The sequence below is a fragment of the Anguilla rostrata genome, chromosome 12 (genome assembly GCF_018555375.3).
Source record: "Anguilla rostrata isolate EN2019 chromosome 12, ASM1855537v3, whole genome shotgun sequence".
NCBI classification, from domain to species: Eukaryota; Metazoa; Chordata; class Actinopteri; order Anguilliformes; family Anguillidae; genus Anguilla; species Anguilla rostrata.
Genome location: NC_057944.1, coordinates 16,216,005 through 16,239,327, shown reverse-complemented (window position 1 = coordinate 16,239,327; position 23,323 = coordinate 16,216,005). Strand labels below are relative to the sequence as shown.

Sequence of the window (23,323 nt, the reverse complement as noted above, 5' to 3'; positions counted from 1 at the left end):
GAGGTGACAAATGATCATATTCAGTTACATGATACGTGATAATTCAGTTAGATATAAAATATTCTGTCCGACCCAAAACCTCACAGAAGCATCTATTCTTCCAGTCCAAGAGCACCTGCTCTCTATTCTATTCCTCCTTTTGCTCTTTCATGTGACACTTCCTCTTGTGCAGAAACTGAGGGATAGTCACAGGTAACTAAGGTACTCCAACTGACTAAGCAATTTGTTTCTTCCTAACAACATTCGAAAAATAGTGATGAGTTTGCACATATTTACTGTATGTAAAGGCGGACTGCACAATGATCAGAGTAATCCAAATGGGGACTCCATGCAAACTGTAATTTATATGATGCTGTTAGCACAAAGCATAACTTAAAAGAGCCAAGTACGTACAAGATGCTGCGGGAAAATAAGCCAAAATCTTCTCATTCAGAAGCATTAATTATCTAAATGCATGTGAAACAACTTAAAGCAAAAGGCAAAATCGTCTCTGGTGACAAAAGAACATTTACAAAACGAAACGACAGTTCACTGTTAAGGAAAAACACATAAATCTCTCTGCTCACTTCTTACAAATAATCAGTTAGGGAGACATTGTTTATTGATAACTAAAGGGATTTGTAACTGACAGGGGCAATCAACCCATAGGTCGATTAATGTGATCACTAGGTACAGTAACAGCAGCAATGGAGAACTTATTTCATACTGTACAAGGGCTCATTCATAGCATGGTAAAACATGTAACGATCTGCGTGTCAATTAAAATACTCAGTGATAACTGCTGTGCATCAAATCCTTATATTTGGAAAAGTCCATTCAAAACTTGATGGCCATAATCATGAAAAATATTTGAAGGGAAAATGTGCTTTAGTAGTTATCATTCCTTCGTGAATAAACATAAAATTGCATGAACCCATTCATCATTAAATTAATGAGATGATTTATTGGTCACAATGGGATTAGTCATTAATTTTTCCTGTCACCCTGCAACTTGCATAAATCACAGAATCTAAAAAAACTAGTACAAAGACAGCACTACATGTTGCAAAATCCTAGTAAAACAACACATGTAGCTGGCTTAGTGTACAAGCACGTGTCTGTTTGTGCATGCATACAAGCGCGTCTGTGGCTGTTCGGACGGACGCCATTTTGCGACAGGCCAAACGACAGCAGGAGAAGGCGGTGAGGCCTGGCCTACCTCGGGCTTTTCTCTGACATTTTGGTCCGGAAGACCTCCTCCTGGTCCAGGCTGATGGTGCAGAAGGTGCACAGGTCCCGCAGGCGGTTGGGCCCGGAGCACGGGCCAAGGTTCTTGGCTTGACCTGCGGATCAGAACGGCGGGAAACAGAAAAGGGGGGGGGGACAAACAGCCGTCATTAACCCACATCCCTCACTACAGTCACCTGTCCTGCACATCAGCGTTAGGGGCTGCCCAACATCAGAGCCATGCGGGCTACTGTTCAGTGTAATCAGTGCTGGCGTACACGGCGACAGTGAGCCAATGCCGCTTCGCCTTACGCTAGCTCTGCTGCTCGCTCTGCTGCTCGCCCTGCTGCTCGCCCTGCTGCTCGCCCTGCTGCTCGCTCTGCTGCTCGCTCTGTTGCTCGCCCTGCTGCTCGCTCTGCTGCTCGCCTGCTGCTGCTGCTGCTCGCCCTGCTGCTCGCCCTGCTGCTCGCCCTGCTGCTCGCTCTGCTGCTCGCTCTGCTGCTCGCCCTGCTGCTCGCTCTGCTGCTCGCTCTGCTGCTCGCCCTGCTGCTCGCTCTGCTGCTCGCTCTGCTGCTAGCTCTGCTGCTCGCCCTGCTGCTCGCCCTGCTGCCCGCTCTGCTGCTCGCCCTGCTGCTCGCCCTGCGCTATCCTGTCGATGCTCCACAGTGGCGCCAGTCAGGCGATTCGGCAAACGGTTAAACCATAATAAGAGCCTGGCCAAAGGGCCCGAACAGATATGAAAAATTTGCAAAGAATACATTTCAACAGGTGACTTAGGTGCATTAACTGTCTTAACTACTGCTTGTATTTTTTCCATAGACTGCGTTGTTGCCGTTCTCGTTGTTAGTGTTAATCAGTTTAACCTTCAGGGTCCAAGTTGAACTATGCGGTTGTTCCCTGCACTTGGACCGGTACTTCTCTCTAGGGGTCTCGTCATACTTGTTCCTGGTTATGGTTATACACTTTGTTGTACGACGCTCTGGATAAGAGCGTCTGCCAAATGCCTGTAATGTAATGTAATGATTATGAAACAGTATATTTCTTCACGGTTATCAAAAAAACATTAATTAGGCCAACTTAAAGGAAGAAACGGTGAAATGTTTGGTGCACCCGGCTCCTAATGCTTGCAGTTAACCGACAGAGCTGTCCACCCACACACTGTTTTATTTTAGGTAATTCAGGCCTGGAAAGAATCTTAGGATTATTGCAAGCACCACCACGGAGAGGTCGATGGAGCCTCCATTTCAATCCACATGCAAAACAACGATCGCCCAATGCATGCTGGGATAGGCTCCAGCACCTTCTGTGACCCTGACCAGGAATAAGCGGGTATAGATAATGGATGGATGGATGTAAAACAACCTTTCAATTAATTGTAGCAACCATCTCAGTTAATCATTCAATTACCATCTAATCAGACACATGAGAAGCATGACAGAACAATGTTCATGTCTGACTCAGTGTAGTGCAATGTGGAAATAAATTCAGATTAATACCAAAAACACAAAAAGTTAGATTTTTACTGTTACTTCATTGATTGTTTTAATAGCTACATTGTGCTGTGATCCTATACAGAGAGTTTTTAATATGTATTCATCAACTGCTCGAGTTTATTGTAGATTTTATTAATTTTAGCCTGCCTAATGCAAAAATCATTGGATGAGGCCAGTCAGATGATAATGTCTCCCACCAGTTCTCTAAGCTCTGTAAATACAAGGTGCTGGGCTTGATGCCCACCTTCAGCTCTCCAACCATTTAAAAAGCCATGATGCATTTCAGGTGATCCTCCATCTTGTTTTGCATCCCGCACATCTTATGGATACAGAACGGCTTCAGCGAAAGTGTTTCTCAGATGTTCAGTAGAAGCCATTTTCCTGATTGGACTACTTTTCACTTCACATGTAGGCTACTTACTAAAATGTGTGTACTTTTAAGTTATCCACATTTTCAAAATGAATAAATGCAGCCATTTCCCTTGTACATCTGGCTTAAGCTACTGTTCTTGTCCAACTGCTGGTCTATCGTAATCTTGCAGTAGGTCTAAATATAAGTTAAAATCCATTGACATACAACGCATATCGCTTTACTTGGCCAGCAACGGAAATAGGTCTTGGTGGTGTTTATGTGACAAGGTTTTGCTTCCTCCACACTTACCTGTGAACACCTCTAAGCTAGTAGCCTACCTGGTTGTGAAATTACTCACGTCTCTGTGTCTATAACCAAGTGCTTGTGGAACTCGAGTGCCTACAGGGACGCTGAAGGATAACTGCAGAAAATCAGCATGACAACCCAGATGGTCACCCCAGGCCCTCGGCATAGAGGCTATAACATGAAGTCATCTGAACACTTATGTAAGACAATGAACTGCATGACCTTTAGAGCACCAAAACGAGAAGCGCACAATGTCCAGGTCCCCTGGCAAGAATATTAAATATATGGTGACTACCTAGCTTGTCATTAAAATGATTGGTACTTCGAGACAATTTGGTTTCTTGGAATCGTGAGACAGAGCAGAGCAGGAGTGTGCATTCTGTACACGTAATCACAAACACAGACCAAGGCTGTTATTCAGAAAAGACTTGCACACTGCTGCACTATATAGTTACAGTATCTTTTGTAGCTGCAGCTACAGGTTCTCCAAAATACCAGTCCTGGCAGTGGCTCTTAGGCAAAAATGAGAAGAAAAGGCAAAGCTGGTAGGGGCCAATGTCTAGCGTGCGTAGTGTTCAGGCTGTAAGTGAACACTAATAGACCCTACAGAGCAACATTTAGCCTAATACCAACAGCTGCCTTCACCGCCAGAACACTACAGAACATCATCAATGTTTAGCTCAGCTGGAATCTCTCAGGGGAACTTAAAGAACCTACCGGGAGCAATTGAATTTTTTATTTATTTTTTAAACACGTTCTTCAAGTCTTTTTAATAAAACGTCAAGTATCACGCTAGATTGCAGTTTATTAAGTAATTTAGTTCTCCTGTCCGTCAGAGCTGAGCCCTGACCTTCTGGACCAGAGGCCAGCCGGATTCGTCAGTCAGGCAGGGCCGGGACACACGGTCCCGGAGGGCGGATGTGGACGAGCTGCGAGATGTGACACACGTAAGATGTGGTTAAGCTCTTGCAGTGTCAGCTTCCTCCCATCATGCCCCTCACTTCCTGCACAGCGCTGATTCACAGAGCAAACACTGTCAATTTCTCAAGCGGGCTTTACTCAATCAATAATGAAATAGGCCTACGCGCCGTGGAGAGGAACTGCATGTTGGACCCATGGAGCAGTAACTTGGGGGGGCATAAGCAGAGCAACAAAAGCCCAAAGGGTTATCACTCTCAATAAAGGCTACTAAACAAATCTGTCTCCTAGTCTCATTTCTCACTAGGAGAATATTCTATGGCTGGGGGTTAGATCTGCATAATCAGTACATGTAAAGACCTTATATATAAATAACACAGGTAAGTAAGTTCTATAGATTTTATTCATACATTTAGGAACAGAAAGACTTGTGAAATGACACTGCTTTAAAATGATATTAAAAATTCACAGAGAAATTAGCCTTAATTAAAATATTCATGAGGATGAATTCTGTAATTAAATAGGCAAAATATTCAGGTTACTCTGGGTCTCGTTTCCCCTGGTATAAGCAGCCAGATATTGGTAGCTGCACAAAATCGAAACAGCAGCTTGAAGGTGTCTGTGGTGCACTTCAAACTGTATGGGTATTGCCGGAAGCCAGGGTTAAACCACCGCCTGTAGTCTTGAATGAACCGACGCTACAGAATAGAGGTGTGACAAGTCACTGCACTGCTGTCCTCATATCACAGTTCTCAAAGCAACAGCATCTGAAAGCATTTATCACTACAACCCAAGAACAGGATTTAACACAGGAGATGATCCTTGGACCTTGCAGTTCTCCCTCTCTATTGTAGCCCTCCAACCTAATACCCAATACAATTCCTATTAAAGGAACTGGTTACTTAATACTTAAAAATAAACCAGCTTTTAAATATAGTTTTTTCAGTGTTAATGTAACAGGATAAAACCCAAGAAATTTACGGAGTTCATAGGCGGAACCAACTTATAGCCACGTTCCTCGCAGCAGGTGGGGAGAGGGCATGTCCATCCATTTACTGCATGTTGGAGCAATGCTCAAAACTAATGATAGATTTGCGCATCACTCTCAGTGCAGACCTCACGGCTTAACCTGGTTTCCACACAGGAAGTTTGTTTCTTGAAACGTAAAACCATTTCACACGTTTATGACATTCATACATATCCAACGTAAATCACAAATGCTAAACTAAATATAGGAATATCAAAATAAAAAATAACAAAAACAGTAAAGTACCTGTGGTTTCATGCTATCTATAGCCTACATTCAAATCAAATATTATCTAAACTATTTCTGACTGCACATGGTCCGTAAGAATGAACCAGTAAGGGGAGCCATCTTATTTATTTTTCAGTTTTAAAAATAAATATGATATTGTCCAACTGTGCTTAAATTTAACCAAAGGGGCCACAGAGTCAACTGAGCAAAGGGCCCCAGAGTAAGATAAACTAGGGGGGGAGGGGTGTACCAATCCAAAATTTAAACCACACAAGGTTGCAGGAACACTTAAACACAGTAAGCTTGGACCTTCCAGAGGTTCATTACCTCCTCTATGTCACTCAGACAGACACAACACTCCCATACCTGGCAAACCAAACTGATAATTACATACAGGAATCTAGACAGTGGTCACCAGGGATTACCAGTAATCTTCGATGTTTCCTCAAAGGATATAGAGAAAATATTATTTGCAAGACACCAAACTAATACACAGTTACATGTCAAGTACTTCCTCAAATTCCCTGAAGTTCCTTGGGGCCAATGAGGGTATGACGTTGGTCTCCTGATATCGATTTTTCACGGAGTGATTCAAAAAAGATCTAAACTGAGGGCAGTTTGTGTGGATAGGGATGAACAGGCGCACTGTCAAATCACCACCAGCAGACCACATCCTTCATAAATGAAAGAGAGTAGACAGTGTTTTGTCAGCACATGAACATATACAATACGTATGCACACTGCACACCTTGCAGAAACCACTAATGGCTCATCAGAAGACACAAGGACGAGGCTGTGTGAAACACTACCATTACCTGCACCTACAAGCTCAACCATTTATCATCAGGACACCATAGCTGCAATGGACTATGACCATAGTCGTAGTCCATTGCAGCTGACACGTGGGTTCCCACTCAAATGGGCGATCTTCATTCTGCTGAAAGCCATTTTAAAACTTTGATTTTCTGACTGCCTGGTACAGAAATCTCAAGTCTTTTCATGTCATCAACTAGGCTAATAGCAATAAACCAACAGCCATAAAACACTGGGAGAGAGAGCGATGAATCATGGATTCAGCAAACAACCTAATGTAGCTCACTGCTTGAGATGTATCAAGTAGATATGCAGATTGGTATATTACAAGCAGTAATATCCTATTACTGAGCTGGCATAAAGATATGCACGGAATCTTGGCATCTGTTGGAGCTCCGTGTTGCATCCTGGAGGCCCAATTTCAAAAGGAGACAGATATTCCATTTTTTTTTGACAATTCACAGGGTCAGCATGCACGCTGGATAAGAAGAGCAAACTGGGCTGATAAAATCCAAGCTTAATCCATACACAGCTGTGGCTCAAAGCACACCAATCAATGAGTTCTCCAACAGGTTTCCTGATAAAACCAGGACTACCGTATACCACAATCACCACACAGACCCCTTCAACAAAAAAAGAGAAAGAATGTAAAAAAGATCACAAGCCACCCTGACCTTACACCTGCAGGCCCTGTGAGTAACTGTCAGATGAAGACAATAAGATACACTGCTGAATAACACCCACATCTGGAGGGAACACGGGGTAAAGTGAAAAGGTTTTACTTTTTTGGAAAGTTTGGCGGACTCTTTGGACACGCAACACTGTGTGAGAGGACGGGACTGGGTATGGCATAGCCTACAGAGCAAATGATGACTTTGAGGAAGATACAAAAACCATAAGCAAGACAGGCAGTGTGGGGTCTGAGCACCCTGCAAATAACAGGCGATGTGAAGCCTCAGCAGATAAGGCAGGGTGTGATCTCTCCGCAGGCAACGTGGGGTGTGATGTCACAGCAGGGAGCACGGGATGAGAACTTAAAGAAACATGCTGAAGAAACATACTGAAGTCTCTACAGTACCTACAACAAGGTGGCTCAGATATTATACAGAATCTAAAAGTGAGGCAGACCTCAAACGGCAAACTGCAGCCTGTTTGCCTTCAGACTTTCTCTCACCCAGGCTATATCCTTTCCTTTTTTCATAGCCCACATCTTCATCTTTTTTTGAAGGAGGATCAAAGGTGAAGCATAACAGATTACAGACCCCCCCCCCCCCACAAAGCAACCAAGTAGGTAGGCAAGAAGAAACCTCTCCAAATGCCCCTTACCTGCCCTTCTGTTCCATGTGACCTAATCCATTTGAGTCTCAAAATAAAATACCACGCAACCAATATTATCCCTTCACACCTGAATGGCCATGCCTTCCACAGAGCTTCCTCCAGAATGGTGTTCCTGTTTTATTTCCTGTCTTGGGGCCATTCTGACTGCTCTAACTGTACACAGGTGTATTAAAAGGTGTGCAGCTCAGTCTACTAATATAAGAAGAGAAAAGCTGTCCTTGGATGCCACACTTACTGCCAGGCGCACTCCTGTTGCTAATGGTAACAATGTATGGGTGCATGACAACAGTTCATCTATCTTATGCTCAGTAATGCACGATTATGCAAGGAATACATATCCTATAATGTTACATTTGCACATCACATATAATTGAATCTTGTTGGTTAATGAAACTCATTTACTTAACACAGCAAAGACAAAGGCTGACAAAACTCAGCAGCACAGAGGACAAATGTGAGATGTGAATATTTATTAACATACAACCAGTAGAACCCATGGCAGAAAACGCTGTCATTAACCATGCTACGAACGGTTTAAAAAAAAGTTAGGAATCCATTTTGTTCGGCATTCGGAAAAAAAAATGAAAACACGAGTGGTGTTGGTAACTACAAGGATAACATGGCTATAAAATATGTAACGTACCTCACTCTCTTCAAAGTTCGCGTGCAATATAATTGGAAGCAACTTCACATGTATACGTTTCTGTTAACACCCCCATCTAGTAAAGTAGCTATTGTCGTTGGTTTTATATTCAGAGAAGTGATTAGGACAGCAACTGATGAATGTGATGAGCATAACTGATATGCACATTAGTTACTGCTCTTCATTTTTACATATTGTGAAACATCGTTGTTTACGCATCGACTTTCCAGCTAAACTGATGACAAGGAACGTGTCGTAGCATTTCTAAGGTAAAACCAGCTCATGTCTAAGACATCAGCTGATAGTTAATCGCCCGTTGTAATCAAATTTATATTATAGCCATCACAATTACCTAGTTTCAGTATGCAACGCAAAGCCAACTTCCTGCCTCCAGCGTTTCGCAAGTTTGTTGGAAACGGAGAAGCGATTCCCCAACATTTCTGCTTAGTATGATTCATTCTCTTACACTAATATAGTTCCTATTTAATAATAGTGTAGCCCCAGTACTGGGATACTGGTAGCTAGACAATGACTTCGCTTGCACCCACCTACCTTCCTAGCTAGCTAGTTGCTATGTAGTCCGAAAAATTAGCCAACCTGCTAGCAAGATTGCTAGCTAACAAGATAGCCAGCGAGCTGTGTGAAACATGGCACCGTGGCACACCAGTTAACGCGTTTGTTTTCTGGCACTAGCTGCCAAAATGTGTCACTGGATTGAACTAATCTTTTAAACAGACCTGTAGCGAGTACGTATACTGCAAAGGACGACGTCAATAAATTAATCGGGCCCGGTAAATATTAATTCACCCTAACAATGCCTCGTTCTCTAGCGAGCTAGCTATGTCTAGAAAGTATCACCACTGGTTGGCTTCTGTTGATGGTACCGCGCCCCTCTGTTTTGAAGTCGATCACCATTTGTTATACCCCAGCTCGGCGGCTCACAACACAAATTAGGTGATGTTTACACTTACAGATCTTCCCCCGCAAGCTCTGTAAAATCCGAATTCTCGTGTCGTCCTCTTCCGCCATGGTCCTAGCTGTGTATGTACAGTACATTCAACACTTAGCACATCCGTTTATGAATGCACGTAGAGGGCGGACTTACTGTAGCGCTGCTGCACGGGTATTGGCTAGGAATGCATGCTGACACCAGAGCGGGGATCTGTGTGAATCGGCTCACGGGTACATCATTTGTAAAACAAACGGAAGCGCATAGCCTCACTGTAAAGAACAGATTAACGAGATCAGAAACAGTGTGCCTACACTGGGCTGCGCCGATGAAAGGGGTAGCTGTACAGCCAGGTAGGCTATGGCACAGTTGTATTCATGGAGGGGCTCCTACATTTTTATTGATACACAACATAAGGCGTTCGCGGTAGGCTACAAATAAATACGTTGCCAGGTAGATTTAAATGAAGAATAGGGGACGAAACGGTTTTCGAGCGTTTTCAGAGTTAAGCGTTAACTACAGAGTTTTAAAACGTCTGCGTTGGCCGCTGTGTCCAAAATTCAACACGTCAACTTGAGTCTACAGTTAAATACTACATATATCTGCCGTTTATATGGACACGGACAGTCAACAAATTTAAGCGGCCTTAAGTTCGATTATTTTCTTTTAAACTGAAAACGGAGCAAATTGACAAGCAGCATTATGCAATAACTGTATTAGGACTCAACAAAGACAGAACAATCATTCGTGTCGTGTAATCGAACAAAATATGCTAAATGCATCATACTAAACAAGTCTGACCATGTAAGGTACAACATTTCAGTGATCAAACGTGCTATGAATCCACTGGATGCAATGTACAAAATGAAAAGTATGTGTTATGGATGTGTCAGCACCTCTCTGTATGGATGTGCAATTATCATAAGCTTTAAGTGCACTAATTTGATTACTAATTGAGATGATTCAGGTAAGGTGAAAAATATTAATATTATTTCAGTTGTTAGTTAACACATGGCTTGAAAATGAAGCTTTGTCGGAATTTAACCTTTGGAGGACTGACTTGCAGGCAAAAAAAGAAGAAGAAACAAACTTGGGAAGCAGTTTTGTGTATTGTCGTACCAATTATGCCTCCCCCAGCGGGCCTCCTCACCAGAGTTGGCACTCGAATTGGTCATGATTCAGTGAAGAACTTTAAAAGGAATTAATTCATCGTTTGCCTACAACTTGAATTATAATAGCCTAATGGACTGAAGTCATGAAGCAACCTTTGACGAACATGCAACCGTTTTCGTTATTTTATAAACGAAGTGAGTGAAACCAGTGGCGGCTGCTCATGGGAGTCAAGTAGTCAGACCTCCACTAAAATGAATCAGTTATTTTCTTTGTCGAAGTGTTCAGTTGTGTGTGTGAAATTTGGCAAAATAGCGCCATCTAACGAACATCTTAGAATACACTCCAAGCTGGCGCATGAATTTAGAAATGATTAGAAAAATCAATTTTAATGAGTCATTTTGATGCTTTTAAAAATGATTTTATTGACTTTGTCACAAGAATTTAGCTTCGCCGGGAAGTGTAATTGTACAGTCTTATCGGGCGGTAACAGAAGGGTCTTATAGTGACCAATGAATCATAGCCCAAGGTCAGGTACAGGTACAGAGACATCCAATCATAACCTCTTATGAGTAAGTTACATCTAAGAGCCTGTGTGCGTTGTCCATGCCGGTGGAGGCATGAATTGCAGGTTGGTAATGCTACTGATCTCAAGATTTTTTTTCATTCTTGTTGAATGTCAACAAATTGGTGTGTTTCGGGTAGGGTTTCATATTTGTCATTCAGAAATTTTTCCCAGTTTTATTTAGCTAGCAAAGTTAACTGCTAGCATGGCTTACTAGATAGCTCACTAAATCATACTGGCCCTTTTCAGATGTGAAGCACCTCATGGACCTGGCTCATAACTTGCTGACTGACTGACTGACTGACTGACAGACTCACGTTTATCAGGCTAAAGATTCAAGGGGGATTATTAGTGCTCAGGTAGGTGAACTTTGGGGGTGCTACGTAACAGTGGTGCTTCGCATCAATGACGCTGTGTGTCCTTGTTTATAATAGAACATAGCCTATACTGGCTTGCTGGATTGTTAGCTTGCTGGTGCACATAAACTTGTAGCATGTGCATAGTAGTAGACTGTATCTACTAGTAGTAGTTGTTTCTGTATCTAGTGATGGCCATTGTGTTTGCTAACTAACTAGTAATTGTTCGCTGGTATTGTTTTGCTAGTTAGCCAGCTAGATTCATGCTTTTGTCATCGTTGCCAGGAAATGTATTATTAATTTAATGTCTGCCAGGAGAAACAATATTCTTGCTGCGGATGATGAAATTGAATCTGAAGAGATCCTTTACCAAAAACATCTTCGTGATTCTATATTTTCATTGACTGCACATCATCCTGTCTCATTGGTAACAACAATACAATGTCTCTTCTTTCAGTAGCTTAAACACAGGTATTAGAGGCATTCTGGTAGTTCTTCAGATTCTTCTGTTTACTTTTGCTTATTGCTGAACAACAGTATATCCACTGCAGTCTGGTTTAGTGTAAATCATCTTTAATGTATTTATCCCACTGTTTGGACATCACCCGTATACTTACTTAAAATATTAACCTAATGACTTAACAAATCATGGAGCACCAGTGTTTCTTCAGAGAGAGCTATGAGACTCTGCTCTTATGATTCTGGATGTTAGTGGATTCATTTCAAACCCCTTCTTTGCACCATCACAGATCAGTACTCAGAAAGTGAGTTTCGTTTAAGTGAAGTGTGCATAGTAAGCCTACTAATCTCAAATAATTGTTGCTGAGGGGTTTTTAAAGTTCTTTTTAAAAAAGTCCACCAATGATTCTCTGCCCTTTACTGGTTAGTCACCGCCCATCCATTGTGACCTCAAAATGTGACTGTGGGGAATGTTGGGTGATCATTAGCTGAGATGCGAATACAGGCCACCTTTAGGAAAGTTCTGGAGGTGTATGAATACATATGTTTCTGCGTCAGAGCATCAATCAGAAGCCATGGTGCAGCAGGGAGCAAGGCACATCTGGCCGTTCTGTTAGGGGGGTGGAGCCAGAGCTATGCGTTTTGCTGAAAGATTGTAGGGGAATGAGTTTCTCACATGGATGGGCCCCGTGGTCTCCAGCAGACAAATAAATGGCTCCAAATGAGAGTGCAGAAGAATCGAATAAACACACAATGCACTGGACCCGTTCCCCCGGTTCCAGTTAGCGCCTGAGGACTGTTTTGTGTATCAGGGCTTTTAGGACCTGAACAACTCTGCACCAGCTGTGAAAGCAATACCAGGAAAATCCCCATGTTTACCCTGAATACATGATGGTGCAGCACATTTCACAAATAAAATACAGGTAGTAAAGTATCCCAAAGGTTTATTTTCATACTGTCAGACAATTCATTCTTCATAGTTGACAATGTGCTCTGGAATTGTACGTATTGGTTATACAGTAGACTGTAATTATATGCAATTCCCATCAATTTAATGGTATAATGGTAACTGATAAAATCAGAACCTACAAACCTTCAAATACAATATTGTTTAGAAATGTTTTTACTTAAGTGAGCTGCTTTATCAACAAAAAAAATAACAAAAATAAGTAAAGTTTCTGTACAATGAAGTAAATCATGTTATTCTTGTGAAAATATGGTCACTTAGCAGCTATTATTCACACAAAGTGCAACTATCAATATACATTTAACATATAGTACTGCATAGATTACAAAACGGGAAGAAAACTGGGAGCGATACATTAGCTGGTCCCAAACTGACCAATGAAGCCTATAAAAATAAAAACAACATCTCTTTAAAAAAAGAAAAAGTTCCAGTTGCATTTTCAGAGTGAATAAAAATATTTTCTATTACATAGCTATCCAGTTTGGTGCCTTCTGTGGTGATCCTGTAAAGAAAATAGGACTATTGTCTTATTGAACATTCATGTCACGTCATGTTTGCAGTGCCACCATTTCTACTCTGCTGAAGTTCCTTCCACTCTTTTCAGTAGAGGGAGTGAAATGATGCCTTCGCTTTGCATGAGTGCTGGATCTCTGACTTTGGAAAGTAGCATCTCTTGCTGCTGGGCGGAGATGCGTTTGTCACACAAGAAGGAGACATCTGCCCTGAACTGCAGCGGCTGTTAGTTCCTAAAGTAGCTGAAAGGCTCCTGTTATTGTCGCAGGCCTGTCCACCCACAGCATCTTGCCCGTGCTTCTTTGATCTCTGGTGTAGAATCCATTTTGGAACGGCCTCTTAGCTGTGCTGGCGTTGGTCCTGAGGCAGCTCTGGTGGCAACTTGGGAAAAGACGTGTCTAGAAGAGGTGACTTGAGCATTTTTGTACGGAGGTGCTTAAATTCCTGATAGTGTCCGTTGCTATTTATCTCCATCTGGTCCTCCAGTTTAGGGGCTACAGAGGCATCGATTTCTAGGTTCTCCCACCTTTCCAATTTTAACCTAGCTGATGCTTTGCTTTCTACCTCCTCCTGCTCTTCCACTTCCTGCTCTGTCTTTATGAAGTGCCTTTTCTGGTGTGCACCCAGGGAAATGGGGGTTTTGCAGATCATAGGGCAGTAATAGCAGTTGTACCCCTTCCCATGCTTCTCTACATGCTTCCTCTCATGACTCTTCTTGGTGGCGAGGTATAGGAACCGCTGTGGGCAGAAGGAGCAGCGGTAGCGCTTCTCCATGTTTGGGCTTCTGGCGGAGTTGTCAAAGCAGGAGCCGTCCTCCATGCAGCTCTTGCATACAAAGTCCCCACCGTCTTCTGGGAAGGGGCAGTGGGGGCTGGCTGCCTCCCCGGGGGGGCACTGTTTCCCACAAGTCCGGCAGAAGTAGGGGTGGCAGCCAATCACATGTGACCGTAGGGTGGACAGGCTGAAGAAGGGGTTCTTGCAGATGTCGCAGGTGTACGTCTTCTTCTGTGTGCTTTTTCTGAGGTGTTTCCTCGTCTCCACTGGTTCTAATGGTGCCTCCAGATACTCTGTCACATCCTTAGGCCCAGTTGCCCGTGTGACCTCCTTTAAGGGCCGCCCAAGCTGTCTGCCTCGATTGCTTTTCCTGTCTTTTGATCTCAGTTTTTTTGTCCTTTTTTTGGGTTTGTACCTGTAATATGGACGCCAGAGCTGGTCAGCTGTGTCACGGTCAGTCAAATCATCATACGGCTCTGTCTCTATGATGGAAGTGATTTCTGTCCGCAGGCGCAGACTCGGGCTCTTGTCGGATGTTTCCGTTGAGTTACTCTGGCTTTCGTCCTCCACCTGGCTCCAGCGACTCCTCCTCTTCTTCCTTGGAAAGAGTTTAGAACCCTTGATCCTCCGGCGGATGATTGCCTCGTCGCCGATTTTCACCGTGATCTGGCAGAGGGGCAGCACTGGGCTGTCAATGGACGTGCCCGGACACGCAGGCTTGGCAATGTACGTCTCCGTTTTCTTTCCATCAGACTTCTCAAGTGTGCTGCTGTTACTTCCAGGCAAAAACAGCTGGCTAGCTAACGCTTCAATAGTCTGGGCAGCAGCCGAGAGTTCCCCCAACCTGTTTTCTGCTTCCATAGGGCTGTCAGGGTTCATATCTCTGTATGGCAAAGACTGGTCGTCAGAGTCCTTAAAAGCTGTTGATGCATTGTTGTTGCCATGGACAATGACGGAGGAAGCCCTGTTGGTCTGCATTGGGACTGAGGGAAGTCTGCGCCCGTAGCTGATCACCGATGGACCCTTTTGGCCAGCAGCTGCCAGGGGGGTCTGTATCTGGGTGTCCATGGATGTCCTGACGTACTCCTCAGCTTCAGAGGGCATAGGCTGAGTTTCTCCCTGAACACACGACTGATCAAAATTGATGCGAGGTGTCACTGAGGCGATTACCTTTGGGGTAGCCATAAAGGTCACGGGCATGGAGAATATGGGCTGTCCCACACCGCAAACCGTGTCAGTGTTTACCGCTGCTAGGTTCTCCTCAAAGGTAGCTGAGGGGGAGCTGCAGCTCAGAGGAGCAGGGAACATCTGCTCATTGCGTTCTGCCTCCTCCGGGAAGGTTTGGCTGTACGTCTTGTACCGCCTCTTTCGAAATTTCATGGGGAGAAGTCTGTAGAGCTTGATGGGGTAAACGCTGCCCTTGAAGCCACCGTTCACCGTTGAAGCGGACTTCTTGTTCACTGCCAGTCGGGGGTCGATCCCGTGGAAGGACTTCTGGTGGTTCTTCAGGATGTAGTAGGTCATGAAGGTCTCGAGGCAGAAGATGCACTGGTAGCGGCGCTCCCCCGTGTGCCAGATCTCATGCTTGGTGCGGTACTCCGCCAGAGCAAAGACCTTATTGCAGTAATGACAGGGGTACGCCCTCTGCCACGAGTGCACATTTTCATGCCGTCTCAGGCTGGAGATAGTCACGTATGCTCGTTTACACACGCCGCATGGGTACACCCTCCTCTGGCCCACAGCGGTCCTCAGGCCCCTCTCCACCTCCTGCTGCACTTCGGGGAGGTTCAGGGGGGCGTTTGAGGCAAGCGCGTTAGGTTGGTGTGCAGGGAGTGGACTGTCCTCTATGGGGGAGATGCTTTCTGTAGGGAAGTTTATCTCTGTGTTGTCATTTTCCTGCTCTGGTGAAGGTCTCTGGACTTTGGTGCACACCTGCTCGTGGTTGCGCAGTCGTTTCAAATGCATGAATTTCCTGCGACAGAACTTGCAGAACAAATGGCTCACAAACCTCCTTTTGTGGATCTGCATGTGAATGTTGAGGACTGCTTTGTTGCTGAAGGTCTCAGGGCAGTACTCACAGCGGTGGGCAGGAGCATTGGGCTTTACTGATGGGGTAAGAGGAGGAGGACTCGACTCTTTTGTGGATGAATCTTCACTTGGTGGTGCTGTTATAGTATTTTTCTGGGTGTCTGAGCTCAAGGATGATGGGACTGATGATGATGTCACATGGGTGACTGAAGTGCTCAGGGGGGCATAACAGCTGCCGGAAGCCTCGGCAGGTGCGCCAGGTTCAGCAGGTGCGGCAGGTGTGCTTTTGAGGAGGGTGCCTCTGAGCTTATGGCGCTTTTTGAGTGGGCCGCGGCTCTCTGTAGCCTGCGGTGTGGGAGCCACGTGTGTGTGTGCGCTGTCCGTCTTGCCATCTCCTGCGCTGTTCTCATTGTGCTCGGTGGCCTTGCGCATTTGGCTCACGGCGTAGGAGTGTTCCGATAGCGTGTGCGCGGGCTCGCTCTCTGTGGTGGCCACGCTCGTGGCTGGGAGGTGCCCCTGGTCCGCTGCCCTCTGCCCGTCGCGTCGCAGGTCCAGCGGGGTGAACGGGTCATTGTCGGCACCCGCCTCCGTGATGGAGAAGGCGTTGGTGATCCGCGGGCCGCTGGTACCTTCTGGCTCCTCCAAACGGCTGGTCTCCTTCTTCAGAAGGCGAGGCCCGGGGGACGCTCGAGTCTGGGAAATGGTCTGGTTCTGCAGCCTATCCGGTGCTACTAGCTTCTCCAGGAAGGGGATGCCCAGCTTCTTACCAGCTGCCACCAGGGACCTAGTGTCCTCTGCGCTGGCAGATGCCATCTTGGAGCTGTAGATGAAGTTGAGGATGCTGGCAAAGACCTCGGACCGAAGATCCAGCAGCTCCAGAACCTGACCAGATGTGGACGCTGGACCATCTGGTGTGGAAAAGGCATCGCGGAAGTATCCGCAGGAGGCAGCCAGCACATTTCTGTGGGCTCGGAACTTGACGTCTTCCACCACGATGGTGACGTCGCAGAACAAGCCCTGCGTGCGCTGCTCATTTAGGCCAGCGAGGACCGCCTGGGGGTGCGTGCTGTCCATTGGCTCTCGTGTGCTCGGAGACACCATTGCCCACTGCAGGTAGGGGGAATGAAAAACAGATACTTAGAAATCATAATACTCATGCATTATCTGAGCAATGCGCTATGTCTTCACTGGACAAACTGGTAGGAATGAGAAAAAATAGTAATCAATAGAGTTTTGCATTGCAGTTTATTCAAAACATTTTGGTGCAATTACAGTAAATGCATCAAATCAGATTCATGTTAACCTGTGAGAACCGGAGAAGTGAGGATATAATCATAGACAAGAGTGCTACAGAAAGAGTCGAAACAGCTAGTGATACTCAGTGGGCACATGTAAAGCTGGGATTGTGAAGTGCTGTAATGGTGGCTTAACATCCTGCAGGCTTTAGAGTTTAGAGTTAAATAAATAACAGATTTATATACCTGCAGTGCCTATTAAAGTAAAAACGTAATGAAACAGTGATAAACTGAGGCAGTGGTAAACCAGCAAACTCTGTAGCCCTCTGTTTCCGTGCTCTTGGCTCCTTGATTAAATAAATACATTTCACGTATATGTTTCCATAACAGTAAAAAATATGAAGAATATTGAAAGCATACAATTTTCTGCTATTAATTATTTGCAGATATGTTGGATATTTGAATAATGCAGGTGTTCAGAGCAGGGGACTATACAAATACATGCAAACAGCCCTGATAAGCCTTGCGTGATGGAAGGACTGCTTGGAGAGCCCATTCTTGTTTTGCTACACTAGATGGCAGTAGCTCTTAATGAAACCTGTCACCCTCCTTTGTGCTCTGCTTCTGTGGCCAAAACCTATTTGCACAATTCCAAAGAAGGATGACATAAGGGCTTCAGTTTGTCATACTGAGATTTCACTCAACAATTTAGAATGCCATTGGATTTTTCTCTTCTAAATTTTTTCTAGTCAGAGTGATATTGTTAAATTCTGCTGTCACCCCAGAACCTTGTACCTGATTACTGAGTTGCTGGTTCCTATTTATTTAAAGTGGGATCTTTTCTGCACTGCACAGCTGTGGTTATAAAGATTAATTAAACAGTTAAACTCAATTACACATGTGGGAGAAACCAAAACTAGAAAATTATTTGGCATAAAGATATTAAGTAATAAGTAATCTTGACGACTAATGCATCAAACAGACATATTTATGACATTTAATATGCATCAAACTAAGATATTTAGGATATTAAAACATGCTAATTTCACCATAAAGTAGGTCAAAGACTTCAGTATTTTAGTTATTTTAAGATGCAGATTTCATTCTGATCATAGTTTCCGAATGACTCAACATGAATTTTAAATCAAGAAAAGCTTTGTTTCAGCAAGCCATTATAACAACAAGTAGCACTTAACACAGGCATTTTTCTTCATTAGAACACAAATGGCAATGTAAAGGACACAAAGAGCAAATATTTGATTAAATCTATTGCGAGATATCAGCTGTGACTGAAAAAGTGTAATTTAAGTAGACCAGCATTAGTTCATATTAATTTTCAAATAAAGGCAGTACTTTGTCCCTTTGTAGCAGGTCATTCACCACTAGGAGAAATTATAAATAACAACAACGCAGGATGAGTTTCCTGTCTTCATTGGAAATAAATCCTAATTCTATCAAAGGACACACACACACACACAAAACCGAAACACAGATAATTACAAGCCCTCTTTTGTTTCACTCTGCAGACACAGAGCTGCATGAGCTAGGTAACTGTATAAATGTGTATTTGTTTGTTCACGCCGTCATTCATAGTTTGCCTTTATGATGACTGCAGATGTATTTCCTCTGATATAGCTACTAAACAAATGAGAGGAAATCAATGACAGCAGCACTTCCTGCCTCGATGTGTGATCTGCTGCTCAGTGAAGTGGGTCAGTGTTTTCCTGTGTTAGAAACTGCAAAGAGACAGAATTATTGTGATTCGCCATCACTCCATCACAAAGAGAAAGAAAGGCATTACTGACACTGACCATCGCTCTCACTCAATCTCTGTTGTTATCTATTACTCTCACACAGTAGCACTCTCACTCTTAGAGAGATCTGTTCACCAGCACTCTCACACAGGAGCTAATTTATTCATTGCTCTTGCGCACAGACTGAGTCTAGGCCACAGGGCGGAGATGGTCCTCATTCACTATCACTTTCACAAAGTGTCATTCTGCCATTCTCCATCACTGCTGCTCTGATGAAAGTAAATGTCTGCTATTCCCCATTGTTCTGACACAGATGAGAGATGGGGTGCCATTCACCATCATTCACACCAAGAAAAACAATTTAATTCACCACAGCTTACTGCGAGAGTAACTTAAAATATTGTGAGAGTAACTTACGCTGTGAGCTTGCCTGTCTTTCACCGGTTATCACACAGAGAAAGACAGTCTCAGTCTCTTGGCTGTCAGGCAGAATCGGCAGCTTTATCCAGGTCCTTGTATCTTGATCTATCAAGACACCAGAAACCCTTATGGAACTCTGTATTAATCTCTTCTTAAACTATCCAGAAGCATCTGAATTTTATTTATTTATCATCCCTCTTCATAATTTTGTTTTTCATGGATCCCCAGTCCCTGGAGATTGCAGACAGAAAACCCTATTGTCATTATTTTCTACAATTCTTGTAGTGGTTATTGTCAGCATTGTTCCACTCAGTACAAAAATGGCTGCAGGAGCACACAGTTTGGATGGAAATCGCCGGTGTTCTGTGGTATCTGGTGTGACGGCTGGTGTCGATTCACGGGCCCCTCCCAAACATCTGTCGTCATAATGAAAAACGGACCGACGCTGTGCTGAATTATCAGCGCGCATAAAGAAACAGCCAAAGGGGACGGCACGCCTTTCTGTCTGACTCGCCGTCTAGTGCGAGTTACCCAAGCTTTATTTTACATGCCAGAATAAAAAAAATAGTTAGTTAGATGTGAATATATGTTATTCCTGGCTGATCTTATAGAGGGATCAGAGAATCTCATGAGTCATCGCTCTGAATAACTGGGCATGTTCTTCCGCCTAGTCTGTTTTTCAGTTTTCCGGATCAGACGCTCTGACGCCCACGTTTGTCTAATATTTGGTGCACGGTATCAAGACGCTGCTTTCTGGATGAAGGCATTTAACATTTTACCGATCTGTGGTTATGCCAGCCCCCACCCACTCCTAACCATCCCATTCACCGAAGCAGCGTGACCTGATGGATGAAGATGTAAGAAAGCGCGTTGTTGGCGGTGCTATTTCGGACACTGCGCAGTTGTCTTCGTGTGGTTTGGTTTTGTTGCGTTGCGATCGTATCATCGCAGGCGTTGCGCAGTTGCTTGCGTTGGAACCACAGCAAGTGCCTCCTTCGAACGTGGCAGCCATTTTAGCCCTGTATGTGGGAGACCTGAAGGGAGGTAAAATGGCTGCCAGTAGAGAGGGTCCATTTGTCTCTGTCCCATCCTAAAATTTCTCACTCCATAGCATGCTCCGATGCTACTTCTATACACTTCCCCCCCCCCCCAATCAATCCAGATCTCTTCTTCAACTGCGCAATGCCTCACCAGTTTTCTCCTCCGCACAGCGGCTCGGTCAGATGGAGGTTTTTAGGTCGTAGTGTTTCTGTTGGCTGCCCTTAGCAAAGCAGGGGGATGCTGCCGAGAACGACAGAGCTGCCTGTGCTTTTCAAACGAGTCTACGCACAGGAGCTTTACATGAATTACACAGCAAAACGCAACGCGGTTCACCCTGAGACACCAGCCCCCATCGTACGCTTTGCACTAATCGCCACACGTACGCGCACACACACACACACCTACACACACTCGCAGACGGCGGAATCCCATCACTTTGTTCCATTCAGACCGTTATTCTCTTTTTCTTTTGCTTCGAGGCAAAAACAGCACACCTATACATGCACTTGTATAAACAACGGAATTTAAAGGTGAACAACGGTATCAATAAATACAATTTGCATTACTACAGAAGGCCATTTGTAAGAGGATACACGCTTGCCGTCATTATGAGCTGTTTTCTTACGTTTCTGTTGCTGTTATTAATATTATAACTGAGCTGTGAATCAGCATTACCATCCAGCCGGCGAGAGGGAGGCACAGCGGTCTGATCGCTGCGAAAACAACCGCCAGCCTTGCCCACCCCGCTTCTGACAGGCCTCCGTTGTCACGGCAACATGCTGTGGCGCAGCACTTATTGGGATTCAGCTGAACTGCAGGCGGCTGCATTAAGCGGCCGGGGATGGCGTCTCCCTCGCGCTCAGCGCCGTCTGAGGGACCGTCTGCCAGCGCCGTGCCGCTCTTCACCGCCACCCGTCCGCCACGCAGGCTCGTCTTTGTCTGCGCGTCTGCGTCCGTGCCTGTGCGCGAGTGCCTGCGTTATCTATGTACGTACGTGGGCAACTGCAGTCAGAACGCAACGCACTGGAGACAGCCGCCGCGAGAAACGTCCCTTTGACGACTGCCCTCGCCTCGCTCAATATTCCACCCTGCTTTCTGACGTTTATGAAACTCAGTTTCGCCAGCAAACGCCTCTGACTCAAACATTGCGGATTATTCAGGAAAGGATTTTTTTGTTCGTCCCGTTTTAGTGTTCATCGTCCTCTTATTGTGCGGAAATTTTATATTTGTCATGAGCGGCGTCCACTTGGCCACACCCTTCTTTCCTCGAAATAACACGCAGTGAATGCTGGCGAAACTAAGCGAAAAATAAAAAAATCCCATGTACTGTTTACCACAGGCATGACAAGCGGCACAGTAGAATACAAGCTGTCCAGTCAAAGAAAGAGCGAAAATATAGATCGATCTGAGTCAAAGCCACGGGACCTCGCACCCGTGCACCCTGCATGTGTATCTTTTCGTCGGTAAAAATGGTTGTTTATGGTGAAAAACGTGCAGAACGTACCTGAGAAAATCAGAGAAAACCTTGGTGCAGAATGTGCGCGGAAAACGATACCATGCCGTATTCTTCTGCTACTGTTTGCGTGCTGTACAGCAAAAAACAAAAACAAAACTGTATTGGAAACTGGAGGTGAAAGTAGCAGGTTTTTTTTTTTGTTTTTTTTGATGAGACTCGTTGCTGCTCAGTGGTGCTGTTAAAGGCAGAGCTTCTCTCTCTGCCTCTCTCTCTCTTGCCCCTTCTCTCTCTCTCTCTCTCTCTCTCTTTCTCTCTCTCTCTCTCTCTCTCTCTCTCTCCTTTTCCAGCCTCCTTCCTCCTCCTCTCTCTGAAGACTTCAGGTCCTGGGGCTGGCCAGATCTTGTCTTGCCCACCCTGCGCCCCTTGTCCGGTTCCCGAACCACTGGCCAAACCACCCCGTGAAGGAGCTGCACTGCACGGAGGTTTAAAAATAGCCGGATTCTGCTTCCGAGCGGGCTGGGTGACCGGAGCAGTCTGCAGCCAAGCAGGAAGAGGGAACTTTATTCAGCATGGCTGCGCGCAGACAGAGTGCAGAGCAGCTTCGCTACATCGCAGCGGCGTCGCGCAGAGGCTGGGAGCCCGGCTGCACGTCATCGCTGAGCTGAGCCACGGCGCACCGCGGCGATACAAAAACGCAGCGCTAGCGCCGCCCGCCGCCTCGCAGGAGCTCCCGCCACCGTGAGAAATGCAGCCACACGTTCAGAAGAGATCGCACACGCCCCGTCAAACACGCGCGCAGCAGCAGCACCGCCGCACGCCTCGTACAGCCTGCCGCACAAACGCCTCCCTCACGCGCGCACACTTACTCTGCATTATGCATTCATACTCTCAGTCACAATAATGGCTGGAGACTCAGCCGCATGCATAAATGCATACAGTGGCAGTACTGGTGGGTAATGCAGACTAATGGCTGGAGGGGGACCAGAGATGAAGCTCAGCATCTTCTGCCTGCTTCTGCACACGCTGGAGGACAGAGGGAGAGAGAGAGTCAGAAAGAGAGAATGAGAGAGAGAGAGAGAGAGCAAGGCAGGGAATGAGAGAGAGAGAATGAGTGTTGAGAGAGAGAGACAGAGAGTCAGAATGAGAGAGAGAGGAGGAATGTATGGACTGTTCAAGTTGGTGAAGTGCCAACAGGGGTGTGTATGTATGTGGATGGAGTCAGCCAGCACCCCAGAGTATCTAGTTGCCCAAGGAACTGCAGTGCTATGTATATATGAGAATGTGCTGTCTTTTCGAGTTGTATATATGTGCATGTAATTGCTGTGTTTTTACAGTTTGATGTCTGTCAAATACATAACAACAAAACCTTAAA

General features: G+C 45.1%; 2 protein-coding genes and 1 long non-coding RNA gene across 9 annotated transcripts in view; 1 reads left to right on the top strand and 2 right to left on the bottom strand.

The window, feature by feature from the left end:
- Nucleotides 1-9,548, bottom strand: part of LOC135236969 (ras GTPase-activating protein 2-like) — a 15,105-nt gene extending 5,557 nt beyond the window's left edge. Inside the window, exons 1-2 of one of the 2 annotated variants that reach the window (XM_064303627.1) lie at nt 9,430-9,548; nt 1,199-1,322 (exon numbers count right to left, since the gene is read on the bottom strand). In XM_064303627.1, the coding sequence (XP_064159697.1) occupies nt 1,199-1,218 (20 nt within the window). In that variant the 5' untranslated portion in view covers nt 1,219-1,322; nt 9,430-9,548. Of the gene's footprint in view, nt 1-1,198; nt 1,323-9,295 lie in introns of both variants that reach the window. The other variant, XM_064303626.1, reaches the window with a different exon arrangement.
- On the top strand, nt 9,536-23,323 carry LOC135236970 (uncharacterized). Of its 3 annotated transcripts, XR_010324722.1 has the most exons (4): nt 9,536-9,626; nt 11,198-11,307; nt 22,299-22,998; nt 23,064-23,323. It is a non-coding gene; the product is annotated as an uncharacterized LOC135236970 (long non-coding RNA). The 3 variants fall into 3 exon arrangements; XR_010324721.1 differs by having other exon boundaries at nt 22,299-23,323; XR_010324723.1 differs by lacking the exon at nt 9,536-9,626 and adding an exon at nt 9,672-11,014 and having other exon boundaries at nt 22,299-23,323.
- zbtb38 (zinc finger and BTB domain containing 38) lies at nt 12,691-22,300 on the bottom strand. 4 transcript variants are annotated; one of them, XM_064303623.1, is made up of 3 exons: nt 22,000-22,300; nt 19,452-19,559; nt 12,691-17,152 (listed from the first exon to the last, which is right to left on the bottom strand). In XM_064303623.1, the coding sequence occupies exon 3, from the start codon at nt 17,144-17,146 to the stop codon at nt 13,583-13,585; it is 3,564 nt and encodes a 1,187-aa protein (XP_064159693.1). In that variant the 5' UTR covers nt 17,147-17,152; nt 19,452-19,559; nt 22,000-22,300; the 3' UTR covers nt 12,691-13,582. The 4 variants fall into 4 exon arrangements, with proteins under 4 accessions (XP_064159693.1, XP_064159694.1, XP_064159692.1 ...); XM_064303624.1 differs by lacking the exon at nt 22,000-22,300 and adding an exon at nt 21,171-21,308; XM_064303622.1 differs by lacking the exon at nt 19,452-19,559.